The 26,324-nt window shown below is 40.8% G+C and overlaps 3 protein-coding genes across 4 annotated transcripts in view; 2 read left to right on the top strand and 1 right to left on the bottom strand.

Annotated features, from left to right (window-relative positions):
• LOC122883522 (transmembrane channel-like protein 3) overlaps positions 1 to 1,649 on the top strand; it is a 53,473-nt gene extending 51,824 nt beyond the window's left edge. The window contains exon 22 of the mRNA XM_044212352.1: positions 279 to 1,649. Coding sequence (XP_044068287.1) covers positions 279 to 1,287 — 1,009 coding nt within the window. The 3' untranslated portion in view covers positions 1,288 to 1,649. The remainder of the gene's footprint in view (positions 1 to 278) is intronic.
• A 234-nt stretch (positions 1,650 to 1,883) lies between these two features.
• Positions 1,884 to 18,324, top strand: stard5 (StAR-related lipid transfer (START) domain containing 5). Its single transcript, XM_044212222.1, has 6 exons — positions 1,884 to 2,474; positions 3,652 to 3,701; positions 8,348 to 8,480; positions 8,934 to 9,051; positions 10,883 to 10,976; positions 11,126 to 18,324. The coding sequence occupies exons 1-6, from the start codon at positions 2,385 to 2,387 to the stop codon at positions 11,274 to 11,276; spliced, it is 636 nt and encodes a 211-aa protein (XP_044068157.1). The 5' UTR covers positions 1,884 to 2,384; the 3' UTR covers positions 11,277 to 18,324.
• Positions 18,325 to 20,088: 1,764 nt separating this feature from the next.
• Positions 20,089 to 26,324, bottom strand: part of il16 (interleukin 16) — a 57,858-nt gene continuing 51,622 nt past the window's right edge. For both annotated transcript variants that reach the window (XM_044212008.1, XM_044212094.1), the window contains exons 23-26: positions 23,887 to 23,988; positions 21,613 to 21,844; positions 21,319 to 21,447; positions 20,089 to 20,742 (exon numbers count right to left, since the gene is read on the bottom strand). In XM_044212008.1, the coding sequence (XP_044067943.1) occupies positions 20,576 to 20,742; positions 21,319 to 21,447; positions 21,613 to 21,844; positions 23,887 to 23,988 (630 nt within the window). In that variant the 3' untranslated portion in view covers positions 20,089 to 20,575. The remainder of the gene's footprint in view (positions 20,743 to 21,318; positions 21,448 to 21,612; positions 21,845 to 23,886; positions 23,989 to 26,324) is intronic.

Here is a 26,324-nt window from a genome sequence, read left to right as displayed (position 1 = left end):
TTTAGCATTAACCTGGGTTTCAGTAGACAGTTTACTAAATGCTGTCTCAGTTTCTTTTCCAACCTTACAAGAATATATAACTGTTATATTACCCATCACAGTGAACATCATGTCTCCTTTAATTTTGTGAAAATTTCGAGATTATGTGGCATTGCAGTGCAGACATTTCAAATCAGTCCATGCTTTTTAACAGCATTATGCAATGATAACATACCAACAATAATATTACATAATAATAATCATATAAGCTGATTATGTGTTGTCCTTTCTCATAACAGGCCCCCACCATTTCTTGGTGGCCCTAGTGGTACCTGCAGGTCCAAGTCCTACCACCATATGGCGTACAATCCCCCAGCTCGCTATTCTGACAACATCCACTCTGACCCCCTGTACAGGAAGACCGTACGCACCATACATCCTGTTGAGGCTGCCGGGATCATCACTGCACAAAGTTATGGAGGACGGCGTGGTCACACCACCCGTTACGTGATTGTCAATGAGCACGAGCCGAGGAAGAAGCTGATGCGCTCAGCCACACGGATCCCACGCCATTACCTCATGGAGGAGCCTGCAGAAATCCTGGAGCTGTACCCACGCAACATTAAACGCTACACACCCCGCACCACTCACCACCAACCACATCCTCAACGGTCCCATCCATCACAGCAGCATTTGAGTGAAGAGGAGGAAGAGGAGGAGGAGGAGGAAGAGGGAAAAGGCAGGAGAAGGATGTCGGTGGGGAAGGCTCATCGGCCCCGTTCCCTCTCTGACCTCCACCACCTAGCACACTTCTACATCGGTGACCATGTAGAGAGCCACCCGTCCATGGTTAAAGACAGCCACACTGCTCGAGGAAGATATGGAGCGCAAGAAGAGAATGAAGAGGAGGGTGGTGAAGGAGAAATGGATTGGGGAGATTTAGAGTCACACTCCCGGTCCCAGGCCAATGTGAGAGGAGCAGACCCTCCTTTTGTGCGAACCAGACGTCACATCCATTCCCCAGGAAGACACTGTCAGTCCCCGGCCAGGACCAGGCACATGGAGTCTTATGTGAAGCCCAAGACGAGACCAAAGCTGGAGACCCCCCAGACCGAGTCAGACTCAGCCTCCCTGGCCTCCAGCAGTGACCAGCAGAACAGCAGCACTGACCAGTACATTCAAGTGATCCACAACAAGGAGCGCTATCTCAAGTCTGATGCCCGGCAAGGAAAGTTGGCCAAAACGTCCAAAACCAGCTTTGATTTAAATGTCAATGAGTCAAATGACCTAGTCTGCTCCAATGTATGACATCTTTGCTAAAATTATGTTTTCTGTTAAAATGTTTCTCAAAATATCAGATATATACGCCACTAGGGGTTAACACATTGCACTCAAAGAGTAGATTATTATAAATGTGATTTCTTTCTCCAGTGTGTGCTGTCTTGTATCATTTTGAAACAGCTATGTCAGCTAATTAAATGAGTTCTTGTAGCAATGTGTATTACAATAAAAACAAACTACTTTGGCGCTATTAGTGTAACACCAGCTATTAAAACATTTACAGCTAACATAATTACACTTGCTTTCCATGCAATCATAATAAAATAGTTAATCATCTCACATTGATCCGACCTTGCCTGTACACTGAATAAACAGCATTTCATCTGGAATGACGTGACTACTACAATTCCCAGCTTGCTTTGCTGCAAGCCAACGAGGTTAAAAGAAAGAGTCGGGTACTTTTGCCTTTATAATAAAATACGTGGAACTTCTCGCTGAATTAAATGTGTTGCTGTGTACAAACCAATAGTACAATACTTGATTAAATCACTGAGTGCTGTGCTAAGAGTCACTATAGTACATGGTACATTTTCATAAACGCTAACGTTTGTGAATAGGGGTTTTCTTTTGAAAGCTATAACCGGAAGTTGTCTTTTTTTCTGGCTGCTATGACACGTCTGCTAACCATTCTCCCCCTAATTTCAGGGATTTCATTCAACTACTTTTAGATTTTAGCGTTTTAACTGAGACACATGTGACCTGTCGCGTGGGCATAAGGCGAAAAAGGTTTTACAGTTAACAGTAATTGACAGAGTTGTGGATGTTTTCTATTGACATACCTCGTACCCGCGAGCTAGCTGCTTGGTAGTTAACGATGCGGGCATTGCATAGCACGTTCCATTCATTTTGGCTAACGCTAGCTTTACAGTGGCGGCTCACGCTCACCTGAGCAGGGTTTGGTGTACTTGCTAGCGTTAAGTACTTGTCGTTGCTGCACTTGAGTTACATAGTCCAGCTACAGTGTGACTTTGATTTTCTGAATTGAGAGATAAAAGCCTCGTGTTGTCAGCCTGCAAAGTGAATTAACTAGGTTAGCAAGGTAACGTTTCCTTTTACTAACTATTATGGAGTATGAACATAAAGCGAAGGCAGTGGCTGACTGCTTGCTGAGCTACAAGAGGGATGAGTCCGGGTGGAAAGTCTGCAAGAAATCGGTAAATGTTTGCTGTTTCTGTCTGATATGAAATTGTAAGATATCCAGTTGCCCTGATACATGCTGTTCTCTGGTATAACATTAGAGAACCAATTTAGCGAGCACCCCATGCACCAAGCAAGTGTAAAAACTGCACAATTTTTACTCTTGGTTGTTGTTCCTAACTGCTGAAATTCATCATTTTAGTTCAGTTACACTACCTTTTGCAGGAGTCTGAGCCAATTCATAAAATTTAGACTTTTGAAATATATGTTTGTGTATTAGATTTACCAGGGGATGGACATAATAATGTTACCATATGCAAGCGTCGAATACATGTTTGACACTGTCAGAGGTTTTTAGATAGCCCAGTGTTTATGTACTATTGTAAATATGCACTGAGTGTCTCGGTGGTGGTTGGTGAGGGTCTACTTGTGACCACTGTTCCTCTTTGCAAATGCAGTTTTTCTGTTTGTCATGATGTTTTTTCCCAAGCCACAATATATAAAGGTAGATTTGATTAGGTCATTGATCTTCAGCGTTGTATAAGTATGTCATATCAAACTTGATTAGACATCTAACCATCATAATTTTACATTGGGGAGCTGATGTAATTTGACAATATTTGTATGGCGCAGACAGTGGCGCAAATTACAGAACATAAATGCCTGCAGCCTGAATTTCATGTGTATTTTACCCTTATTGTTCTTAAAGATGAATATAATTGTGGTTTTATTTATAGCTATTTAAAACTGTTTGATTTAAATGTACTGCTGACTGTTATTACCATCTTTGATCATAAAGTGTATTATTCAGAATATTCAGAATTCAATATAGCGTTCATGTCTTTGTCAGAACTCGTTCAGCCACACTGAACACTAACACTGTATTAATATGCCTAATTGGTTGACCAGTTAAGTGCAGTTAAGGGCCAACTAGTGCCAAAGATGCTGGACACATTGCAAAAGCTATGGCCAACGGTCAACCACTGGCGCTCAGTGATGGCTGACTGTCAGCTTGGTGTATCAACTGATAGTGACCTTTCTGTCACACTTGATCCTCAAGCAAGAATTCAGAAAGACATAATTTATGACATTTTTTAAATATGTAGTGTTTCAAAGGGAACAGCATGTACTAGGGCAATTGTATTACACAAAGGCAAATGTCGCTCACTGCTAATTTACTGTTTTCTTTGGCAGAATGACGTGGTTGTGTCTTGGCGTCCCTCGTCAGAGTTCCCGGGGAATGTGTGAGAAAGCTCGTGTTATCTTTTTCTTTCTCGTCTAGTTTTGATTTAATCAACAGTTGAACACAATGATGAAATCTTTAGATAGTAAATGCTCTTGTGCAAGTGTAAGGGTAAACACAAGGAGCTGTCAGGGCTTGTACCTACAACTGACCATGTTTATTATCTTACCTGTCCTACATCAGAAAACAATCAGAATCAGAAATCCTTTATTGATCCCCGAGGGGAAACTCTTTTGTTACAGCTGCTCACTGTCACGTCAGTGCACACAGGAATAGAAGTACTAAGCAAATCAGAATATCATACACTATAATACAGGCAAGATAAATTAAGTACAAAGTGGACATAAGTATAAAATTAAAATAAGCGTAAAGTACAAAGTGGATTTACCGGTTGATGATGTAGTATGTACCGTATAATAATACAAGTACATGGCATGATAACTAAAACTGCATTGATAAAATTAAAAGCCATTTCCCAGCAAGATGTCCCCCTGGAATAATCTTGTGGCAAAGGTGGTGAGTTTGTAGTGAGCATATCACCGATGCTACTTTATCTTTTACATAATATTTTAAAAAGATTATTAGCTGCTACCAGGTCGGTGTAACGCTCAGTTGAATCAGTTGAATTTTCCATATAAAAAATGAAAATTGAATAATATTTTCTAAAATTGTATTATTCGTTCGTCAGATCAATGTATTTTGTATTTATGTATTTCGTTTTTCTAATTTTCTATTTGTGGAATGTCTGATAGAAAAATGGAAAACTGAAAATCTGAGGGGTTTTATTTCTATTGGTGTCTTGCATAATATACAATCACTGGTGTCTCGGGCTGCCTGAGAGGACGGGGTCTAAGCGCCCGAGTAAACCTATGTCCGATTGGCTGGTAGGGGCAGCTCGTCTCACCTATCGTCACGGTTGCATTCAAAGACATCTGGTCATGGCTGCGTACAGATCCCGCTGTTGTAGGTGAGTCTGGTCGGGTTTTCTCTCTAAATGCACATTTGGCAGAGGCGCCAACTCATGAGGAAGTGTCTGTGTTTATGTAAATATACAGCATATAGCTTGAGAGACATATTGTGATTTTCCTGTATTACCCAGGATGAAAAAGCTAAATATGCTAGCTAATTATGTTATGCTGTGTGTCCATGCTTCATAAACACAGACTGCAGATGCAGCACAGATTGAAATAAAAAAAACATAGTCACATTGTATTAGTTAGACTATCACTGTAAAGTTGATTAGCCCAGGTAAAAGCATACTGTGAGTCAGGAGGAACTGGTGCTATACATGTGGAAATGTTTCTGTGTAGATGCTCCAGCAGTTTAGTGATGTATGATCCGGCTGTTGAATTAAAATCCCTCATTTCCCTCACATGTCTCCTGTAGTGATACTGTGGTCGTCCTGCTCCCTGGCTGTACAGCTGCCCCCTGCAGACCCTTTTATCTCAGCTCAGGACATCCTTCGCCACAGCATTTACAACTGTCTTTATAAACATGTTTTAGTAAAAGTTTGTGCATCATTTAGTAACCAATAGCTGCAAAGGTGACCCATCCTTTATACTTTTGGACTGAAGTGTTTTAGTGCTGTAGCATCTGTTTTCAGTAACTGCCTCAGTAAATGTTAGTGTTGTCTGAATTTTCTCAGGTGAAACTACAGTGTTTGGCAGACGCAGCCTTTGATTTTGTACAGGATTTTGCCCAATAAACAAATGGAACGATGCCTCCAGTCTCGTGCCTTTTCTTTCATCCTGTTCTGAGCCGAGTTCAAAAGCAGCTACTGTAACAAGTTAAATTAGAAAATAACTTAACATCCAGTTTACGCAAACGTATATTTAGTGCATCTGGAAAGTATTCACAGCGCGTCACTTTTCCACATTTATGTTATGTTACAGCCTTATTCCAAAATGGATTAAATTAATTATTTTCCTCAAAATTCTACAAACAATACCTCATAATGACAACGTGAAAGAAGATTGAAATCTTTGCAGATTTATAAAAAATAAATAAAAATCACATCTACGTAAGTATTCACAGCCTTTGCTCAGTACTTTGTTGAAGCACCTTTGGCACCAATTACAGCCTCAAGTCTTTGAGTATGATGCTACAAGCTTGGCACACCTATTTTCGGGAAGTTTCCCATTCTTCTCCTGCAGAGAAGAATGGGAAACTTCTCGAGCTCCATCAGGTTGGATGGGGCCATTTTCAGATCTCTCCAGAGATGTTCAGTCGGGTTCAGGTCTGGGCTCTGGCTGGGCCACTGAGGGACATTCACAGAGTCCCGTAGCCACTCCTTTATTATCTGGGTTGTGTGCTTAGGGTCGTCGTCTTGTTGGAAGATGAACGTTCGCCCCAGTCTGGGGTCCAGAACGCTTTGCTGCATTCATCGTTCCCTCTAACCGGACTAGTCTCCCAGTTCCTGCCGCTGAAAAACATCCCCACCGCATGATGCTGCCACCTCCATGCTTCACTGTAGGGATGGTACTGGCCAGGTGATGAGCGGTGCCTGGTTTCCTCCAGACATGACGCCATTCAGGCCAAAGAGTTCAGTCTTTGTTTCATCAGACCAGAGAATTTTGTTTCTCATGGTCTGAGTCCTTCAGGTGCCTTTTGGCAAACTCCAGGCGGGCTGTCATGTGCCTTTTACTGAGGAGGGGCTTCCGTCTGGCCACTCCACCATACAGGCCTGACTGGTGGAGTGCTGCAGAGATGGTTGTTCTTCTGGAAGGTTCTCCTCTCTCCACGGAGAAACGCTGGAGCTCTGTCACAGTGACCATCGGGTTCTTGGTCACCTCCCTGACTGAGGCCCTTCTCCCCCGATCGCTCAGTTTGGCCGGGCGGCCAGCTCTAGGAAGAGTCCTGGTGGTTCCAAACTACTTCCATTTACGGATGATGGAGGCCACAGTGCTCATTGGGACCTTCAATGCTGCAGAAATGTTTGTAATAAATTCGCAAAGATTTCAAACACACTTCTTTCACATTGTCATTATGGGGTGAATAGTTTCTGGATGCACTTTATGACTGATATTCTCACTTTCTTGATGAGTGTTCCTGGCAAGGTTGGTCTTCGGAGTGTGGCTGCAGACCAAAGGCCCATTTCCTGAAAGCATCTTAAGGCTGAGACGATCTTAGTCCCATTGTAACTCCATGGACTAAGATCATTTTAGCCTGAAGATGATTTTGGGAAATGAAGCCCAGTCTAGTAATGATTAATGTTGCAAATAATTTTGTGATGCACACAAAGGGCATCTCTGCAGTAAAGTTGATCTAAACAATCTGAGGCAATAATCCTCTTAAACATTTCAACATATGCTTCCACACAATATACATTATGTTCAACAGCACATTCAAGTAATTAGCAACTGCAACAGCTTCAGTAAGGGTTTTCATTGTCATTTGAACAAACAACAGTGAACACAGTGATTCATAGAAAGTTGAACAAAAAAGAGCTTATTTTATGGGATTAGATTTGTTTCATAATTGAACAAAATCTCCAAAGAATCAAACAAAAACATTTATTGACAGTGAATAAAAATAATGTAAAATCAAAAAATTACCTCAAAGGCAAAATTGACACTAAAACTATACAAGACATTTGATTATATAAGCCTACACCTTTCTTTAACCGAGCAGGATCACTCATCTGTTCAGTTTCACTGCTGAATCTTTTGGTTCAGTGGTCTGGATGAGCAACAAATGGTATGAAACTGAAACATTCAGCAGTAAAAAATGGACAGCAAAAGATCAATCATGCTCAGGGAAAGAAGAATTGAGAATTTCGTAATCAGGTGCTGTACACTTTTATTTTAAGTTTTGTCTTTGGGCAAATTTTTTTGGTTTAAAATTATTTTCATTCACTTCCATTAAATGTATTTAGTTTGATTCTTTGCAGATTTTGTTCAATTATGAAACTAATCTAATCCCATAACATTGGCATGTTGGAACAGATTTAATGGTACTGAAGTGGGTTGTCATTTCAAAGTTTAGCGAGAACCTCACTCATCCTTCTTAGGAAAACCAGTTTAGTTCTGAAGAAACTGGCCTTGCACAAAACACAGCTCTGCAGATGTAATCCTTGAATGCAGGTGTGATGATCCGCTTGACAAGCGGCCCTCGCCAGCCAATCAGACGCAAGTTGAGTTGGGCGCTTACACCAATAGAAATAAAACTTCTCCGGTTTTCAGGTTTCCATTTTTCTATCCAGCATTCAACAAATTATAAAAATGACTCCAAAATCTTAATCCAGTTGCCTTGCATAGTGCTTCACAGACCTGTGGATGCATTTGAAAACCACATGATTTTAGAACAAGTCTCTCACAACTTTATGAATTTGGATCAGGACAGATTACACCATGAACATTTCAGTACATGGCAGTAGAATTAGACTTTTATTTTCTGCCTCATAATATTTTTTTCAGAAATAAATCGCGTATTGTTATGTTTAAGGAAGTTGTGGTCTAAAAATGTACCAGTTGGTATCATAATTAGCAAGGCTCGAACCCTGGTGTGCAGAGCAGAAGTAATGTACTGTTTATTTGTGTGCAGGGGTTAAATCATTTGCCTGTCCAAGAATGCATGACTCTTACAGCAGAGCTGCGCCTTGATAATCTACTCTCCTGACTGTGTTCTGTCATCCGACTTCCTCTGCAGTTATAAGGGGGACGGGATTGTCAGCGGCAGCCTGGAGAAAGTGTGGGAGTGTCTGAAACCAGTACCCAACGGGCTCAGAGTCAAGTGGGACAACAATGTCAAAAAGTTTGAACTTTTGGAACAAATTACAGAGGTGTGTTACTAATTTCCTTCTTCTGATCACAGGCTGCTTTGTCATGATCATTTTGTATTAGTTGACACAGTTTCCCCTTCATACAGTTGTCAGATTTCTTTTGATTTCCATCAAAGATTGTCTGAATTATTTTTAAAGTTGCACTAGGTGTCTTAACATATTGGGGGCAATAAAATAAATGGCTGCAAAACTGTTTGGAAACTGTAACTTTGAACTGCAATACCAGAAATCTAGTGAGATCATGTCAATAAACTGCATACGTGTCTCACGGTTCAATAGCCCAACCTTTGTTGCCAACCTACTAAATTTGATCAGGCAGGTCAAATCCACATACATTTTATAAGAATGAAAATCTGGCCTGGTGCAGCTTTACCAGAGGTGATATCCATTTTTGCTTTTGCTTTGTTTGACTCAGTGTTTGAGTACATTCCCTTGTCTCCCACTCTTGTGCAGGACATCTCTATCTGCCGAACAGTCACGCCCTCAGCAGCTATGGGTATCATAGCTCCACGAGACTTTGTAGATGTTATTTTAGTTAAACAATACGAAGATGGCACCATTTCATCAAATGGTGCGTAATGACTCATTTTTGTCTCCTCTACTTCCTGTACTTGTTCCTTTTGTACTTTATCAGACTGATTGTGCCATGCAGTAAGGCTGGACTGTTTTACTTGTAGGAGTGATTTGGATGCAAGGCTGTTTCAGACGCAAATTAGAGCTAACTTTTGAAAATCGATGACGTTACAATATCTCGGAGAGTACAACACATTATTTGCAAGAAAAACAAAACACAACAGCCTTGCTACGATTCACTTCTGTTTGCACATTGATGTCTTTGCCTTCCAATGTTCCTTGCAAGAAACATTTCCCTGGCACCCAAGTCTCTGGCTGGCATTTTGATTGCCAGTTGCTAGTGCTACTTTACAATGTGAGTTAATATTGTTGGGCTTTTCTGAATTGCTTCAAAATGATTTTGGTATAATTGGCCTAGAACAGGCATGTAATGTGTCCTCAGTGTCAGGCAGTGCAGAACGGGTTGTCACTGTTTGCTATATAAACACACCTCCTGTAGCTTAAAGGATCATTTAAAGGATAATTCCAGTTTATTACAACTTGGCTCTTATTTTTGTAAGTTTGGCCATCAGGTCTTTTGGTTATGATAACATCGTACTCACCAAAGAAGTGAAATATTTTATTTAGTTTTCTAAAACAATTACAATAGAACAGGGTGAACATACAAATAATAGCAATACAGAAAATAAACAGATAAATGCATAAAAAAGAGGGAAAAGACACAGATAACATTTACAAGCAATTTATCATAGTTCTTAGATATTTAAAGATTCTTAGCAATTAGGTGAAGGGAAACACCCATTGAGGACATTGCAAAGGGAATTAAATGCAGAATAATCTAGGCTTTAACTGCCTATAACAGCTAATATCACCGCTGATATTTCAGGGTCACATTAACAAAGCAATTCACAAACCTAGCAGTGATTATTTGTTGCAGTCCAAAGCATTAAAACTTAACATTCAATAGTGCATGAATTAGAGCTGAAGAAACACGTCTACATATTGTACTTTCACATAACATGGCAACTTGATCAAGGCAATAATCTCCAGTAACTGTAAATAAGGTCGTATCAACGCATATACTGTTTCCTATAAAGGCTGATAATTATTAACCACTGGATCACATTTTATGATCTGAATCTCCAGTTCTTTGTCCTTTGGACTTTGTTGCAGTGAACTGATAGAAATGATGGCCAAAACGATGGAAAAGTTAAGACCTCAGTACTAGATACATCTTTACCTTAAATATATGTCTGAAGCCAGCCATGTGTATTGGAGGTCCAAGACTCTGCAGATTTTCAGTCTTCAAGGTTCCACCAGGTGAATTTACAGAGTAAAGCACCTTCAACCAGCCCATTTACAGCACCCACTCTAGTAGTTTGGAATAGTTCGCCTTTCGGGAAATACACTTTTTCACTTTCTTGCAGAAAGCTAGATGAGAGGATCGATATCTTTCCATTCAGTAAGGAGCTAACCAGGAGACGGTTAGCTTAGTTTCAGAAATCAGAATCAGAATCAGAAATACTTAATTGATCCCCGAGGGGAAACTCTTTTCTTTAGTTTAGCTGTAGCTTCATATTGAATGGACAGATATGAGAGCAATATCTTCTCAACTAATTGTCAGCAACAAAATGAAAAAGTGTATTTCACAAAAAACCGAGCTATTTAAGTGAAATGAAAACCTGCAGGCTGTTGGTTTAGTTTCTGAGCTCCCATGGTTGAGAGCTACAGTTCTACAGACAGAAATACAGCCCAAAGATCAATATAATGTAGACAAACGCGCATGTATGCATGTATGTGTTTTTTGTTTTTTTTGTCCTGTCAAACAGCCACCAATGTGAGTCACCTGGGCTGTCCTCCCCAGTCTGGCTACGTGAGAGGATTCAACCATCCATGTGGTTGCATCTGTGTCCCCATCTCAGGGTGAGTATGCTAACACACACTAACCAAGTTCAGTGTGTGTTTGTAGAGGATATGCTGGCCAGAGCTCCATTCCATCTTCACTGTACTACTTTTGCTTCTCTGTTTAGTATTACACTTTCTCTTGTGTGTTTCTTTCACTCCATTTCCAGAGAGCCCAACAAAACCCAGGTGTTCAGTTTCTTCCAGACAGACCTGGGTGGCTTCCTCCCTCGCTCCGTGGTCGACTCGTTCTTCCCCTCCAGCATGGCTGAGTTCTACAGCAACCTGGCCAAGGCTGTCAAATCCCTCAAGAACCTTTGACACCAAGAGTTAGGAAATCTGCCTTCCAACCTGAGGCCTACTGACTGGTCAGGCCAAACGTTCATTCCATTTTAAACAGTCCAAACTCAACAGCAATCAGCACACTGAGGTTATCAAACGATCGCTTATTCCAAATAGATCGAATCCACGATTTATGTTTAATGTGCATTCCTATATTCCTGTGTTACTGCAGGAGTAAATATTCAACAGTCAACCCGCTTATTTGAAATCAGTTTACACATTGAGAAGTCCCAAAATATGAACAAGGGCTTACATCTGACAAAACCTGCATCTTAAACGCCAGTCTCTTTACATCCCCGTCTGTGAGATACATTTATTTCCTACAATCTAAAGAATAACAATAGATGTAAAATCTGTATTTGTACATGTGCTAAAAAGTACAGAATATCTTAACTTTTTACCAGAGTGATGAGACACCAGACATTTCCTCTTCATGTAATTGCATACTTCAGTGTGTACAGTAAACATGCATGTTGCATGGACCTTATTTACCCTATGCTGGTATCAGATTATTGGTTTGGAGTACTGACTCATACCTCATATTTAGTTGTTTGTGTTGTACTTGAAATGGCATAGTTTAGCTCATCTGTGAACCCTGAGTATCTGCCTCTTTTATCAGCTACACTGAAATACTGAAGCACAGGTGGGATGTCATACAGAAGGTGGCCTTTTTAAACAAAAGAATGCCTTTCGAATAAGACACGTTTAGTGCTGCTCTATTGGGCAAAAAAAAAGTCTTCCCCTTTTTTCCTGCCATTGGTTTTGGAAGTACATTTCCCTGTCTTTTTCTTCATATACAGTCCCTGTAAAATCCTCATGCTGTTTTAAGATTAGAACCAAACCAGCTGCCTGCAGATGGTCTCACAAGTTCAGCGTAGTCTCAGCATATTTGAGCTAGCTTCTCAAAACTTTACAACAGCGTTTCTCACTGACTGGGCTCACAAAGATGGTCACCAGCTGACGCTGGATTTTCCAGTTCAGCGTTAGACCTTTTATAATCAAAGGTGATATGATGTGGAGAAAAGAAATCCCATGTAACATGGACAAATGCCAATCACATATTTTAAGATACAATACATGTGTTGAAATGAGGTCACTGCATGTGTAAAATAACATGATTTAGGATGTAAAATAATCTATCCACACTATAGGCTGATATTTTCAAGACACCAGGCTATTTTCAGTAGCTGATACTGTAAAAGTGAGTAAAGAAATGGTTCATTATCAGCTATGTTCTTCTCTCAAGACGAAACTGTTCCAATGCATAACTGTGAGCAATGCAAAGAGTCAAGACTCAACATACATAAGTAAGTCAAAAGTAAACTGACAAAGATAGAGAGCTTTACTAGAGATGGTGTAAAGGAGACAGTGTAAAAGTGTAAAAGCAAAATGCACCATGAGGTGTGTCAATGTAATGTGTCTATTATCAGAATACCTGAGTGCATTAATGCTCTTATAACATGGGCACTTAGCAAAGGATTGTTTGGTAAGGTAGAGTGAAGCATCTTTATTGCTGCTATGGTCAGATGCATTTTAATGTACTTTCTGTATTTGGGGCTAGTACTCACTTCATTTAAAACACTTGACAAGAATTACTCACAACAGTGTTGTGAATACATAAAAGTCTAGTCCTGTAATTAGAGATGGGTTGCCTGTTCTATTTTGGATCCAGTTCCGGGTTGGTAAAATACCCGGAAACTCTGCGGCCGACGAATCCCTTATTGAATCTTTCATTCGTGCTCTCTCTTAGTCTCTTTTGTCACTTTCTGACACTACCGACATCTGAAAAATAACTGATGACGTAAACAAACACGTGCCAAGTCAGCGACACAGTTGTTAACAAGACTGACTGAATGAACATGGCGGACCGCCTTAAACGCTCTAAAGCAAACTGCACCATAGCCAACAAACAACTGTGAAATGCAATATATACAGGGGATTACTCACGATAAAGGAGGGAACGACAAGTCTCTTGCTTAAATATTTATCTAGCGTTTAAGTAAGAACTTGTGGCATTTTTGATAACTCGAGGAGGACGTGTGCTCTGTCTCGGCCTGCTGCCGGTGTTACACCGGATTCTGTGACTTATCAGAGTCTGACCTGGAGCGGTGCAACAGCGATTTCGCCTTCACGTAACGCAAAGTGCATGCAGAAAAATCTGGGATTTATTTAGTTGATGTTTGCTGAACGATAAAGTAGAATTAATATTATTTCCGCTATGTCGTTTTACTTTAGCTTCTGCAGCTGTAGCACAGCCCCCGAATGAGGAGCAAACGACGTTTTCCCTCGCAGCAAAAGGAAACGTGAGTCGGGGTGGGGGGCGCTGCGCTGTACTGCCCTGACGTTTTGACAACAGCTAACGGAAACTTAGCCGGCCCGTCTGCGTGCGCAGAGAGCAGCTGCGCACACGCCCCTTGGATGGCGATGTGGGTTGCCAGGTTGCGGTGACAGACGGGTTGAAAGCGTATGTAGTGTGTGGATTGTGTTCATAGACAATCTGGCAACTTGGGTGACGTCAGACAAACATCCAAAACTTGGATCCGTGTATCTCGGTGTATTCATAATAAAGTGCAAATTACGGGAGTTTCTGAGGAGATGATCCTTTCTTATAGATTGAACTACCTACAAGAAAAGCCGAAACGATTAGTTGATTAGTTGATTAGTTGAGTGAATTAATTGGCAACTGTTGTTGTTAGTCGTTAAAGTAATTTTTCATGCAAAAATGTCAAACATTTCATGGTTCCAGCTCTCACAATACAGTATATATATAATATATAATATAGTAGTATAACAGTCACAAGAGCCATTTTCTGCTTTGAGTACATTTTCTTGATTCTACTTTTAACATTTTAAATGCAGGATTTTCACTTGTAAGGAAGTATTTATACAGTGTGGTATCAGTACTTTTACTTAAAGGATTGGAATACTTCCTCCACCGCTGCCTCTGTGAGACTAGAAAGCCAGATTTAAGTGTCCTCTGTAAACACTAATCTTGCTTCCTGACAGAGGTCCTACTCAAAGCTTGAGCTCCTACCAAAACGCAGAAGAACGAAACTCAAACGACATGGAAAGACTGAAACATAACATTAACAGAGGCTCATCCCGTACACCTTAGAATTTATATTAAATTCTTTATTGTTGATGCCGTTGCGGATTGACAAAAAATGACACTGACCCTTATTATGCAGTTAACCAGCAAATTAATGTTACTTCAGTGAGTCACGTAACTCGTGCCACGTTAAAGCAGGGTTTTTGTTACATGTGCATAAAGACACTCTGTGATCCATGTGATGGCATGTGTTGTAGTAGTCGTTTTGTCAAAGGCCAGTTCCAGTATATACAGTTTTAGTCAAAGTCCAGTTTCTCATAAGGCCCCCTTACTGTCTACACATTGTAGTCAATGAGAATTCTGTATGACCAAAAAGAAATGGGAAATGTACTTGTGGAACTTGTAGTGGACATTAATGAGAGTATTTCCACTTGTCCAATGACAGAGGTCCATCCACTCTAACCATTGGCTTTATTTACATCATGTCTTCACGTTAGACAGAAGGGGGGTGAACAGCTTCACTCTGCTGTACCTGCGCACTAAAGTCAAAGCTTACAGCACTTGAAAGAAAAAATGTAAAATCATGTCTGTATTTAATATCATAACAATATAAAAGTTGCTACTGTATTTATATACATACATATTATATACAGAATATACAAATGTAAGTTATGTCACAACTGCCAGAATCCTCTTCAGGTATTCAGACAAAGAATAGTCGTCACCACAAATGTTCTGTACTTCTTATACTGCAGCTCACTTTGATCCACGAAATGAGAAAATGCTACATCTGCGTAAGCCTTCCCTTCAATATCTCTTCTTTAAAGCTAGGGTGGGTAAGGTTGGGGAAACTAACGACAGTATCCAACCGAAAGATTCCCTTTCGGGCTGAATGAAATGATTGGCCACAGATACTGGATTTATTTGTTTTAATTTCCCCAGAGCATTTGATTTATTGATGTCTGTCGGGATGTAAAGAGAATTTCAACAAATATAACAAACAATGCTTCTGAAATACATTACCTACCCTAACTTTAAGGTTGAAGTGGTGGCTGAAGTCTGACTTAATTAACTGGATTAAATATATTGCTTGAACATGATTATTATTGTGTGACGAAATCCCTCAGTATGAAATGAACGAATAAAGACGAGTATCTGAGTCAGGGGCGGCTGGATGAACCATTTGAGTTGTGTAGTAAACTGTTGGCGTACCCACTTGCTCCAGAGCCTTCATGTGTATGATAAGCCATATAGGGGGACATGTTTTAACTGGTATTTTTTAGGAGTATCAAGATTCTTTTAAAAATGTGTTTGCGCTTAACCTGTAACATCTTTTTACCTCACAGTGTAGCCAGTAATCTTAATGAGAGACATCCTAATTACACCATTTTCAAGTCATGTGTGTTTGAGATGTTATTGCTTACATGTGGATCTAAGGCATTTTCATGTGTGTATATTGTTTAAATGGAGCCGGCAGGTTTTTTTTAATGTGAAATTGTCTCAATGTACATACAAGCAGCTGCTAAAGTCGAAGAAACCCCCAGTTACATGAGGAATACAGTGAATGGAAACCAGAGAAGCACATATTCCTGGCATTCACAGTAAATCAACACTAATCACCTTTTGGACTTCTTGACCCCATCTCTACCTGGTATTAACATGTGACCTGTATCTGATTACATTATCTGGATAAAAACATGTGATGACAGGCCTCTGCATTCACACCTACTATTAATAAGTGTTCTCATTACCTCTTCTGCCCGCATTGTGATCGGGTTTCAGTATTCTAATAGGTGGAGTTATCAACAAACATGGTACAGTATGTCTCAGGTTAAAGTGGCTGTAATCGCTATTTTTTTCAATAAGTGTATCAAATTACAATGTGAAAACTGTGCTAATTGTTTAGCTGACTTTACTGTTTTGGTTAATAATAATAATTACTTCCTTTACTCATAGTGTTGTTTTTGGCAGCGGCAGGCAGCTGTTTTGAGTGAAAAAGCTCTAGAAACCCGCTGAACACGAGCTGCTCAGCAGCAGACCGCAGACTGACGCAGTCAGAGAGCAGCTGGTGAACATAGTGCAGCGTTTAGCAGCTAAAGAGCTGCCAGATATTTCCCTCAGGAGCTGCTGGAGAACAAAAAAATAGCTGAAAGAGAGAGAATATTGGACTTAAAGTCGCCAGGTGGTCAGAAACTCCTTAATTCTAAAAAGCAATTGTTTTCTAACAAGTTTGCCATATCAACTTAAAAGGTGATGATAAGTCGAGGTCATGTTCACAACTTGGCTCTGCTGCCTCCTAGTGGCCCAAAAGTTATTGCAGGTTTAGGGGAAGTGATGCGTGATTCTCTCCGAGGACATCTGCGAGCTGCGAGGCTCGCGTGCCACACAGACAGCTGACGGCCTGTGCGGGCCTCTCTGCAGGCAGCCAGCTAACAGGTGGGGCTGCACGCAATCGCAACAGTATCCAAATCGCAGAAGCTGCAATTTTTTGATAAAGGTCGAATGTGTTACAAAACAGCATTTTAATGAAGTGTTGCAGCGATGCCCCGGCCTACAAATCTTGTTCTCCAGATTAAGAAAGCATGTTTGTTTGGTACAGACCCCAACAAATGTCACGTCATCATGATTCTAATAGTTTTTTCAGTGAAAATGAAAATTGTAGTGCAAAAATGATAATTCCCACTAATCGTGAATCATTGCAGTCATATCTGTCAAAACAATCGCAATATGATTTTTTTTTTTTTTACCATATCGTGCAGCTCTAGAGGCAAACAATTTATACTGTAAGAGTGATCTGAGCCAGTCGGGAAGCTTATAGCACTGATGCTAGATTGGCTATCCTTGTCGGCCATCTTTCCTGTTGTAGCTGTCCCTTGAGAGTCTCCTGAAGCGATGTTGCTGTAGGGCCACTCTTTGGAGGGAGGGCTTGTTTGTAGCTTTTTGACGGGCAGCTTGAGATAGCTTGATTCTTAAGAATGTAGCCACACTGTGCAGTTACCATTTGCACCTCCCTGAGACAGCTCCGGAGGTGGTTGGCTGATCTGACTGCATTCTGCATGCATTTACACATGCAATAGCTTTTTTTTTCCTGATCCAGATAAGATATCCAGATACAGATCACTTGTTAATACTAAATGGAAATGGGTCCTTGTCCAGCTTATAGGAAACACCTGCTGGGACGTCTCTGTTTGGACGGTCACCAACTAGTTGGGACTTATCCGCAGAATCACCAGCAGCTTTTCCACCAGATTTCTGCTTGTTTCTACACATCCTCAACACTACAGGACCCTGTTTACTATAAACTGAACTACATTAAACACGACTTTTCATCATTGGGAAAATATATTTTGCTTGAAAATTGGCTTAATCTAATCAACTCCTTTTTATGTATTTTTTTTGTAAAAATAAGTAAAAACGCAAGCAGTGAACATTAAACTTCGGATTCTGAGCTCACAGCGCTTCGATAGTGATGTACCCTTTGTGCATTCTCTGACCTCAGTAAACTTTGACCAACAAGCATCTTGCTGTATCCAGAATGACCGCGTGGTCAAAGAGCATGTAAACTACGGCAGAACCAGTCCTAGTTACACCCTTTAAGCATTAGATTGTGACTGTGATGGCCTTTTTGTCCACCAATGAGACCAGATACCTGAGTAAATGTTGTGTTCTGTGATTGAGATTCAGATACCAATCCAAAGTTTCCTTATGTGCAATGTTCTGGCAATTTGTGGTCCAACGACCAGTTCAGACATTTCTTGCCTCCTGTGTTACACGAGTTGCATGTTGTCCTTGGGTAATTTAATGAAAATGATACATGTCAAATGCTTATAATTTACTCCTCTTAATGAGAGCAACTGCTGCTACTCTTAACATTGAGTTTTACATGTCTAGTCAGAACACATGAAACTGTTTATCTTGTACTGTTCTGCACCCAGTCAGTTTTGTATTTCACCAGCATTAAAATGATTAATAGGAGCATCTTGTTGTCCACCACTGGTCTTCTTCTTAAGCAGTATATAACAGAAAAAGTTCTCACACTTCAAAATAACTATAAAGCCAAACATCACACAGACTTTGGCCCAGTTTGGAACAGTTTTTTTTTAATTCTTACAGCAGATGTAAGTGACTCTATTAACATATTTTTTAAGTGTATCGTAATAGAAAACATTCTTTCGTGGTTGCATACAAACACATTCTGTGGCATATTTGTGTCATTTTGAGCACAGAAAAAGGTGGGACGCACCTAAGTTATATTTTGTAGAGTTATGTTTTGTGCTCGCTAAATTCCTCTGAAATTCCCTGCTCCATGCACTCTCAAACCCTTGGACACTTGCTCACAGTGTCAGGGTTATTGTGCGCTTTTGTGGATAATGAACACTACTGAGTACAGAATAGACTGAGATCATTTCCCTACAAAGGTTTATTAATCTACTTGCAAAAATATTTTGTCTCTGTCCCTTTGCGTGCTCAGGATTGAGACTCAAATACAACTCTGTAACATTCCAGTTGAGTTTGGTTTGACAGATAACTAGTAAAATAGCAGGGGGCCAAACTCAAAACTACCAAAACCAAACTACAACCAAAGTGCATCATACCGTTTGACCTTCTGTTTCCACATACATACAGTACCACTGCTGACAGAAACAGATGTTTTGTCTGATATACAGTATAGAATTATCTTGTTTTACATGTGACTGCACACTTCTGAGTCTTCTGAATCTGAGACCACCAGCCTCACATTAGCTTTCATGAAATGTTGAGTGGCTCACATGGCCTGATTTGTGGCCTGCTGTTTCGTACTGTGATGGAGCAGGTAACATTGCCTGGTTCAGATCACTACTGTGGAACACTGGAAGTTTGCTTACCAATGTCTTCAATGTTTTCAGGAATGTTTGCCAATATTTCTGGCCTAAAGCTGTTGATACCAATTTTTTAAACTAGTTTTAAGTTTTACTGCCTCTTACTTGGCCGCAGTTTTGGCTAACATAAATGTAATATACCATATATTTTAGGAAAATAATGTCATGGAGACAAAGAAAACTGAGTAGTTTGTACAATCAGGCTATTGGATCACTAATTCATGCACACAAATTACTGTTTTATGCTCTCGAATGACTCGATTTGTGTGCACAAATTAACAGAACATAGCTTCTTCTAACATTATATTGAAGGCATGTCAAAGATAACACAACCTTTAACAGGAAAACGTATATGCACATATCTCCGTCTGAAATCCAAACAAAACTGCATTAAATCAAAGCAGATACATTGTCCATGGCCTGACAATCTAATCTGCCAATAACTCAGTCAAGTTCCTGTAGCATCAGCAACTGAAGTTAGTTTGTTGAGTGTACTCCAGTCGATTACTGAGCAGCATCCAGGGTGTTAACAGCAGCCTAGCAGCTGTATTCTGGTGCCTCCGTCATATTAGTATCGTTGGTTTTCACATTTGTAACATTAGTCCTTGTTCCCTCAACACTTTTTTTGTCCAGATGTGATGCTGTATTCACGTTGTTTCGGTAATGCTGGCACGCCGCTGTGTAGCCTAATGCAGGAGAAATTAACGGGGACAGTCGGATCTAAAGGAGCCGCTTGGATTCCGTGCAGTTTTGTGTTCATTTTGATGGCGATATATGGATATACTTCCTTTTTAGCCTGTTTACCTGTTTGAACAGCATTGTGTTATGTTTGACTGCCCTTAATCAGAGAGCTCAAATTCAGTAATTCGAGGACAACAGTTGGTAATCTGAGAGCAGGATTTTATTTATTTGTGCGCACAAATGCGTTAGCTTTTTTTCTTCCCATGACGCTGGCCGGGCTCTGGATTCATCAACCCGGATCCCATTACACTGTAAACAGCACCGCAGGTTGCAGGATAATCCACAGACCGCACTGAAACTCACATTGAGACTATTTTCTACTCAAGGTAAAAAATGTTGACTGTGTGGTCCGTAGATTACTCACAGTAACTGGGACACAAAACTATCTGCATGGCTAGATACCAGTGTGGGTTTTGGGGGTGACCTGGGTGAATCTGGTCAGAAATGTGATATAAAAATAAGAGCAATTTAATCTCTGAACCACCATGTCTACGGTGGACCGCACTGATTGGCTGATACCTGATTTCTATGAGATTGTTAATAAAAGGCCAATCTCGGTGAGCCTCGAGTGCTGTTGTTTGTTTTCTTTGGCCACTTCATCTGTAAGCGGCTCCCAGCGGCTGTGTCTGTCACTCTGCCCCCCCCTGGCCCCTCCGGATGACCGCTGTGATGGGTCCCTCAGGTAAAGCCTTGATCATGTTCCAGGCCTCAAAGCGGGTCATGTCCTGCAGACTGACTCCCTGGACCTGCAGCAGTTCATCTCCATGCTGCAGACCGCTCTGCTCTGCTGCTCCACCTGACACACACACACACACACACACACACACACACACACACACACAAAGACAGGCACACACTGTTAGTACTGCTAAGTTTCAGTAGTTAGTTTTACATAGTTGCTGCATGACGGCAGCTTCCATTCCCAGTTTTGAAAATAATCGCACTCCGAGACATGAATCCCGTCCTCTGCTCTCTCCTTTCTGTGATAACGTTCATTCACAGCACTTTGCCCATTTCAGTGATTAAACAGAAGCACTTTTAAAAAACCCTGATAGCTGATTGGTGATGGTTAGTAAGAAAGCAGAACTTTTGAATTTATTGGAAATTGTTTCATTGTAAATATAATTAAATAAAAAATAAGTAACTTTATTTATACAGCACTTTTCAAAAGCAAAGTTACAAAGTGCTGCGGATTTAAACATTTCAGGACTGAGGCAAATACAATCAGGCATTTAAAAAATACAGAAATAAAATCCCAACAATAACGATAAACACTAATAATAAGACAGTGTGCTAAAATGAATTAAGGCTTTTTTGAAAAGATACATTTTGAGTGATATGAATCAGTGTAATGTCAGCAGCAGGAGTGTACCTTTAAAGATCCTGTTGATGACTAAAGGTCTGTCTCCATGGATTGAGCCTTTCCCTCCCTCCAGAGTAAACCCAACGCCTCCAGCTCCTTTCTCCAGCTCCAAAGTCACCGGCGCTCCCTGCTCCTCCGCTGCAACACAAAACACAATTAACAAAACAAAACCGTACTGTACAGCTAGAAAATTCAAGGTTAAGATATTAGCAGGTATAATAGATCTCAGTACACAATGTGAACACAGGGCTTATTTTCTGCATACGTTGAAAACCCTGGAGAGGCTCAGGACTCCACCCTCACCTGCAGGGTCGGGCTCTTCGCTCCTGCAGCCTCCTCCCTCTCTTCCTCCCTCCTCTGCTCTCTTGCAGACGACCACCACAGCCAGCGGCAGACTGCGGGCCTGACGCAGAACAGCAGTGGCATCAGCGTGTGTGACGCCACGCAGCGTTTGTCCGTTTATAGACAATACCTCGTCTCCTTTCTGAATGGTGCCCTCCTGAGCTGCCAGGCCGCTGGGAAACACTTTATGGACCTGGACGCGAGACAATCAGCGCCACAAACAGAGCGATTCAGAGAGTGTGTGCAGTGTATGATTTGCAGACAGTGGCACAAAGTGTAAAATGCATATTTATTTTACTTGCTTATGGTAAGTATGCTGGAATACAAAGCCGGGGCTAGTTGGTACGCTTTTTATTCTCAAGTATATTTCTCCAAATGAATAAGATTAATACACTGAGTCAAATCAAAGTCAAACTGACAGTAGCTTGGTCTTGGCTAGATGTTGTTCCCTGTTTCACCTTATATATATAAAAAAAAACTATTCACCAGCAGACACCCAGGCCCGACCTCCTCTGCTTACTGTATGTCTCCCAGTTCTTAGTAAGGACTTTCTAATGCTGGGGCCTCATTTCTAAAACGGACTTACCATCACTTTTGATTTTAAGTAAGACTTATGCAGAAAACCACGCAGAAGTAGTTATTTATAAAACCTTCCTTTGACGTGGAAATGGTCTCTGAGCAAAGCGATTTCCCTGCTGGTTATGTCGGGGTATTGGGCCCAAGCCTGTGGTGAACTTTGCATGAGCTTTATGAACTATCAGTTAAAGGTGTGAGGAATTAAAAATGAAAAACAGGATGTGATGTTCTAATTAGAAAGAAGTAACCACGGCTGTCCCTGGAAGACATTTTAGAAGGGAGAGAGTTTTCAAGGGCCCGAATGAGTTTTTGTGCATGATCGTTAGTGCGAGCATTATTTAAGGGGAAATCGCTGATTTAAGGCAGGTGCCGTCAATTGTAAGTTAATGTGAGATTTATAGATCGCAGGTGGGTAAGTTACAAATGGAAGCAAGGTTTTTTATGCTCAGCATCTTTTATGAATCGAACATAAGCACACCGTCGGGAATGATCTGAAGACTAAGTTCAAGTATAAATCTAACAACAGTTTTCTAAATGAGGCCCCTGAAGTGTTATTGTTATCTAGTATTTTACGACTCTAAATTCTTATGTTTAAACACAAAATGCTGTCATTACAAAGTGCACGTTTGCATTTTGCCTGTTTAAAGGCATGTTCCCGGTCCCGCTCTCGACCTTGTTTTCTTCAGTCTCCATTTTTGACCTGTGTCGCCAAACACGTAAATGCTAATAGACTAATCAAGACGTGTTACATTCATGCAAATACAGCTAATATTTTTATCTATGAATTTTAAAAGGGTACATTGCCATCATGTTTTTTTCCTTCTAATTACTGTCAGACTGTTGCAGTGTATTAATGTTACTACTACAGCTCACTGTACATTAGACTACACTTTGTAGTGGATACAGAGCACAAACAGTATCGCAGTCATCATTTTGCCTTGTATTACACTAATGTAGGATGTACAGTAGCATAAAGCCAGACTCCAGACTACATATTTATATTTACAGTAATACAATATATTCAATAATTAAAATCAAAGTTTTCAAAAGACATTCCCATTCTTTTGTATAAATTGCACATTTTTGTGTCATGTTTGTTACTATCAGTAAAATCTTTAAAGAAATGACCACTGCAGACTCTGTTTCAGCATTATATTGGATAATGACACTTTTTTTATCTTATAATGCAGCAATGATTCGATTCAGTGATGAGCTTATGCAATGTTGTGTCGCTCTGATAAACTGTGATCAGTTAGGAACTATTGTCGCCAGTGTGTATTTTAAATGGAATTTTGCAATCTTGTGAGCACCACAAATGAAATTCCATTCACCTTCATTGTTTTGGGGCACAAATCCCCAGGACAGGTGTCTCAAAACCGGGACAAATAAAACCAGAACTATCTGCATGGCGAGACACCACTAGAGGGGAGTGAGAATACATGGTTTTTCTGAATCTTTCACATTCTTATGCATGTCTAGGAGTGTAGTCACAGAGGACAGAGTGCCACCTGCTGGCCAGCTACAGATATAAGTGAACGAAACTTACTGTTCCTCGACACGGAGAAGCGCTCCACACAGTGGATAGCTAGTCACGGCCATGTGTCAGTCTAAGCCTTGTTCGAATGGGATCAGTATGAGTCTGTAGTGGGTGCTGCTTACCGTAGGAGCCTTGCTCTCCAGGTCAGACCCTCCAGCGATGCTGAAGCCCAGCCCAGCTCCCTCCTCCTTATGCAGAACCACAACATGGATGTCCACCAGTTGCTGAGCGAAAAGAGGCAGAATTACTACTGCAGTTTATTTATGTTTTATATGATTAGCTCAGATTATGGTTAGCTGGCTTATTACTATGAAGGGACTTTAAGCCACCAAGCACTGTTCACATCCCCAGAACTTTATTTTCATTTCTACATCATGTTTCCAAATGTCACAGTGAGCCCAAGTCATGGCGTCACGTCGGGCTAGCCTCTGTTCCACTGGCTCAGTGCAATCTCTCATTCAGCATTTCTTTCATCTGTCTTTCTGACTAAATGAAGTGAGTTCCTGGACTTCCTGGTAGCGGGTTTGTTTACATGACAACGGATGTGCATATTTAACGGCTTCGGTGTGGACAGAGAGCTCCGATGTCCGGATAGTCGGGACGCTGGCATTCAGTTAGGACACCGTGTTACATAATTTCAATTTTTTTCAGTCTGGACCGAAGGTGGCCCATCTGATCAACAGACTGACATCGCCGTCCCCAGAGCCCCAGCTTCAGCATGGCTAAAAACACACACCATCTGCTGAAAAACCAAATATTACAATGAATTTTCTCAGAACTTTTGGATGTTAAATATCCATTATTTTCTGCCTTTTCTTCTTAGTGTCAGTAACCAGTGAATACTTACATATGTTGGATGATGAATACTGTACATGAATGCTTTTTACAAATCTCTGTGTAACTCTTGGTACAGACAAAACTGAGGGGGCCAGCCTGATAAAACAAGGCCATACTGGGTCTGAATATTTCACTGAATCTAAATCTAAAAAGGTAAATGATGGTTAAGAGTTTAACGTGAAGTCCTTTCTGAGAGTGCGAGGCGTTGCTTTACATGGAACACAGTGAGCTTTAAGCTCAGGCACCAACTTTGTTCTCAGATCATCTGTATTCACAGAAGGACCTCAGTGTGGAGTGTGATACACAGCAGATGTTCGGCACTCGATGGCTCACAGCAGGCCGGATATTTGAGATACTGAGATTTCCATTTGACCAGGAGACATGTAAAGTTCCTCGCAGGCCACACACACACACACACACACACACACACACACACACACACACACACACACACACACACACACACACACACACCAATAACAAGCACTGCGTGCTAGATAACATTATTCAGATATATCATAAAGGCACACTGGCCTTTTTAGTTTTCAGTAATAAGAGACAGCGACAGTATGACACAGTATATTAGGATCCAATACAAGAGCACTGCAAAATATTTCATGCATGTAAGAATGTATAACATAAAAGTTTATAGTCAATACAGTAGTATTTCATTATATTGACAAATCCCCCATACTGTAGGTTCGTAAGACTGCCCTCCATCACCAGGGGGCATGATTTACACCACACCGAGCTGCAACATAATGAAGGAGGTGACTCTAATCCATCAACCATCTGGCTATGAACTGATGATTTTTAACCCAGATTATTATTATTATTAAAAATTGCACCTGGATTATTGGCATGAAGCGATAAGGCTTTTAAAGGAATAGGAACAGTTATTTTAAAAATTACACTTACTAACTTTCTTTCCTAGAGTGCGATGATCTCAGGTCTGTGTTAAGTACAGAGCCTGAGTCAGGACGTGGTTAGCCTAGCTTAGCAAAAGGACTGGAGGCAGGGGGAAACAGCTAGCTTGGCTCTGTCAAAGTCCGAAAATACACCTACCAACACGTCTAAAGCGCACTAGTTAACACCACGTATCTTGTTTGTTTAATTTCTACTCAGAGATGTAAACAACAATTTGTGATAAGGGGGAGTTACGCGCATCCATCAGCCTCTTACTTCCGTGCAGCGACCCCGGCCACAGCGCGGGTTGCCAGATACAGACAGTGAGCACAGGTTTTGGTTTTGTTTGTGTACAGACACGATGGTTCAAAACCTGACGACCTCACTGGGACAGCCGCTCACAGTCACTGCACCCAGCTGTTGCTCATCAAGAAAAAGTTCCCTTTTTTAGTTTTGGACAGAGCCAGTATTTAGCAACGTGGGGGAATTACATTCTACAATTATAGCTGCTGCATTTTGAGGAGGAGGAAGAAGAAGGAGGAAGAGGAGGAAGATGAAAAAAAGAAGACAAATGTAGTCCATCAGCAGAACAAAGGACCAAAGTTGGACCAATGGCACGTCACGTTGAGCTACCCGCAGAAACAGGAAAATCGGAGGTGGCTTCACACTACGACTGATGCAACCACCAGGGCTGTGATGAAGGGTTAAAGGCAGATTTCACACTAGTGTCAAACATTCAGCTATCAAGACAAACTTCTGAGAATGTGTGGACTTCATCTAGACAACATAGAGATGTCTGTCATTTATTTTTTTTACA

Source organism: Siniperca chuatsi, linkage group LG1 (genome assembly GCF_020085105.1).
Source record: "Siniperca chuatsi isolate FFG_IHB_CAS linkage group LG1, ASM2008510v1, whole genome shotgun sequence".
In the NCBI taxonomy this organism is placed as follows: Eukaryota; Metazoa; Chordata; class Actinopteri; order Centrarchiformes; family Sinipercidae; genus Siniperca; species Siniperca chuatsi.
This window is presented reverse-complemented; position numbering and strand designations above follow the sequence as displayed.

What these genes read in the sequence shown, in the direction of transcription:
- stard5 (XM_044212222.1), top strand. Translation starts at nt 2,385, where the DNA reads ATGGAGTATGAACATAAAGCGAAGGCAGTGGCTGACTGCTTGCTGAGC. An exon ending in TCAGAGTTCCCGGGGAATGT is followed by an intron (nt 3,702 to 8,347) that starts GTGAGAAAGCTC and finishes CTTCCTCTGCAG; the next exon opens with TTATAAGGGGGACGGGATTG. An exon ending in TGGCACCATTTCATCAAATG is followed by an intron (nt 9,052 to 10,882) that starts GTGCGTAATGAC and finishes CCTGTCAAACAG; the next exon opens with CCACCAATGTGAGTCACCTG.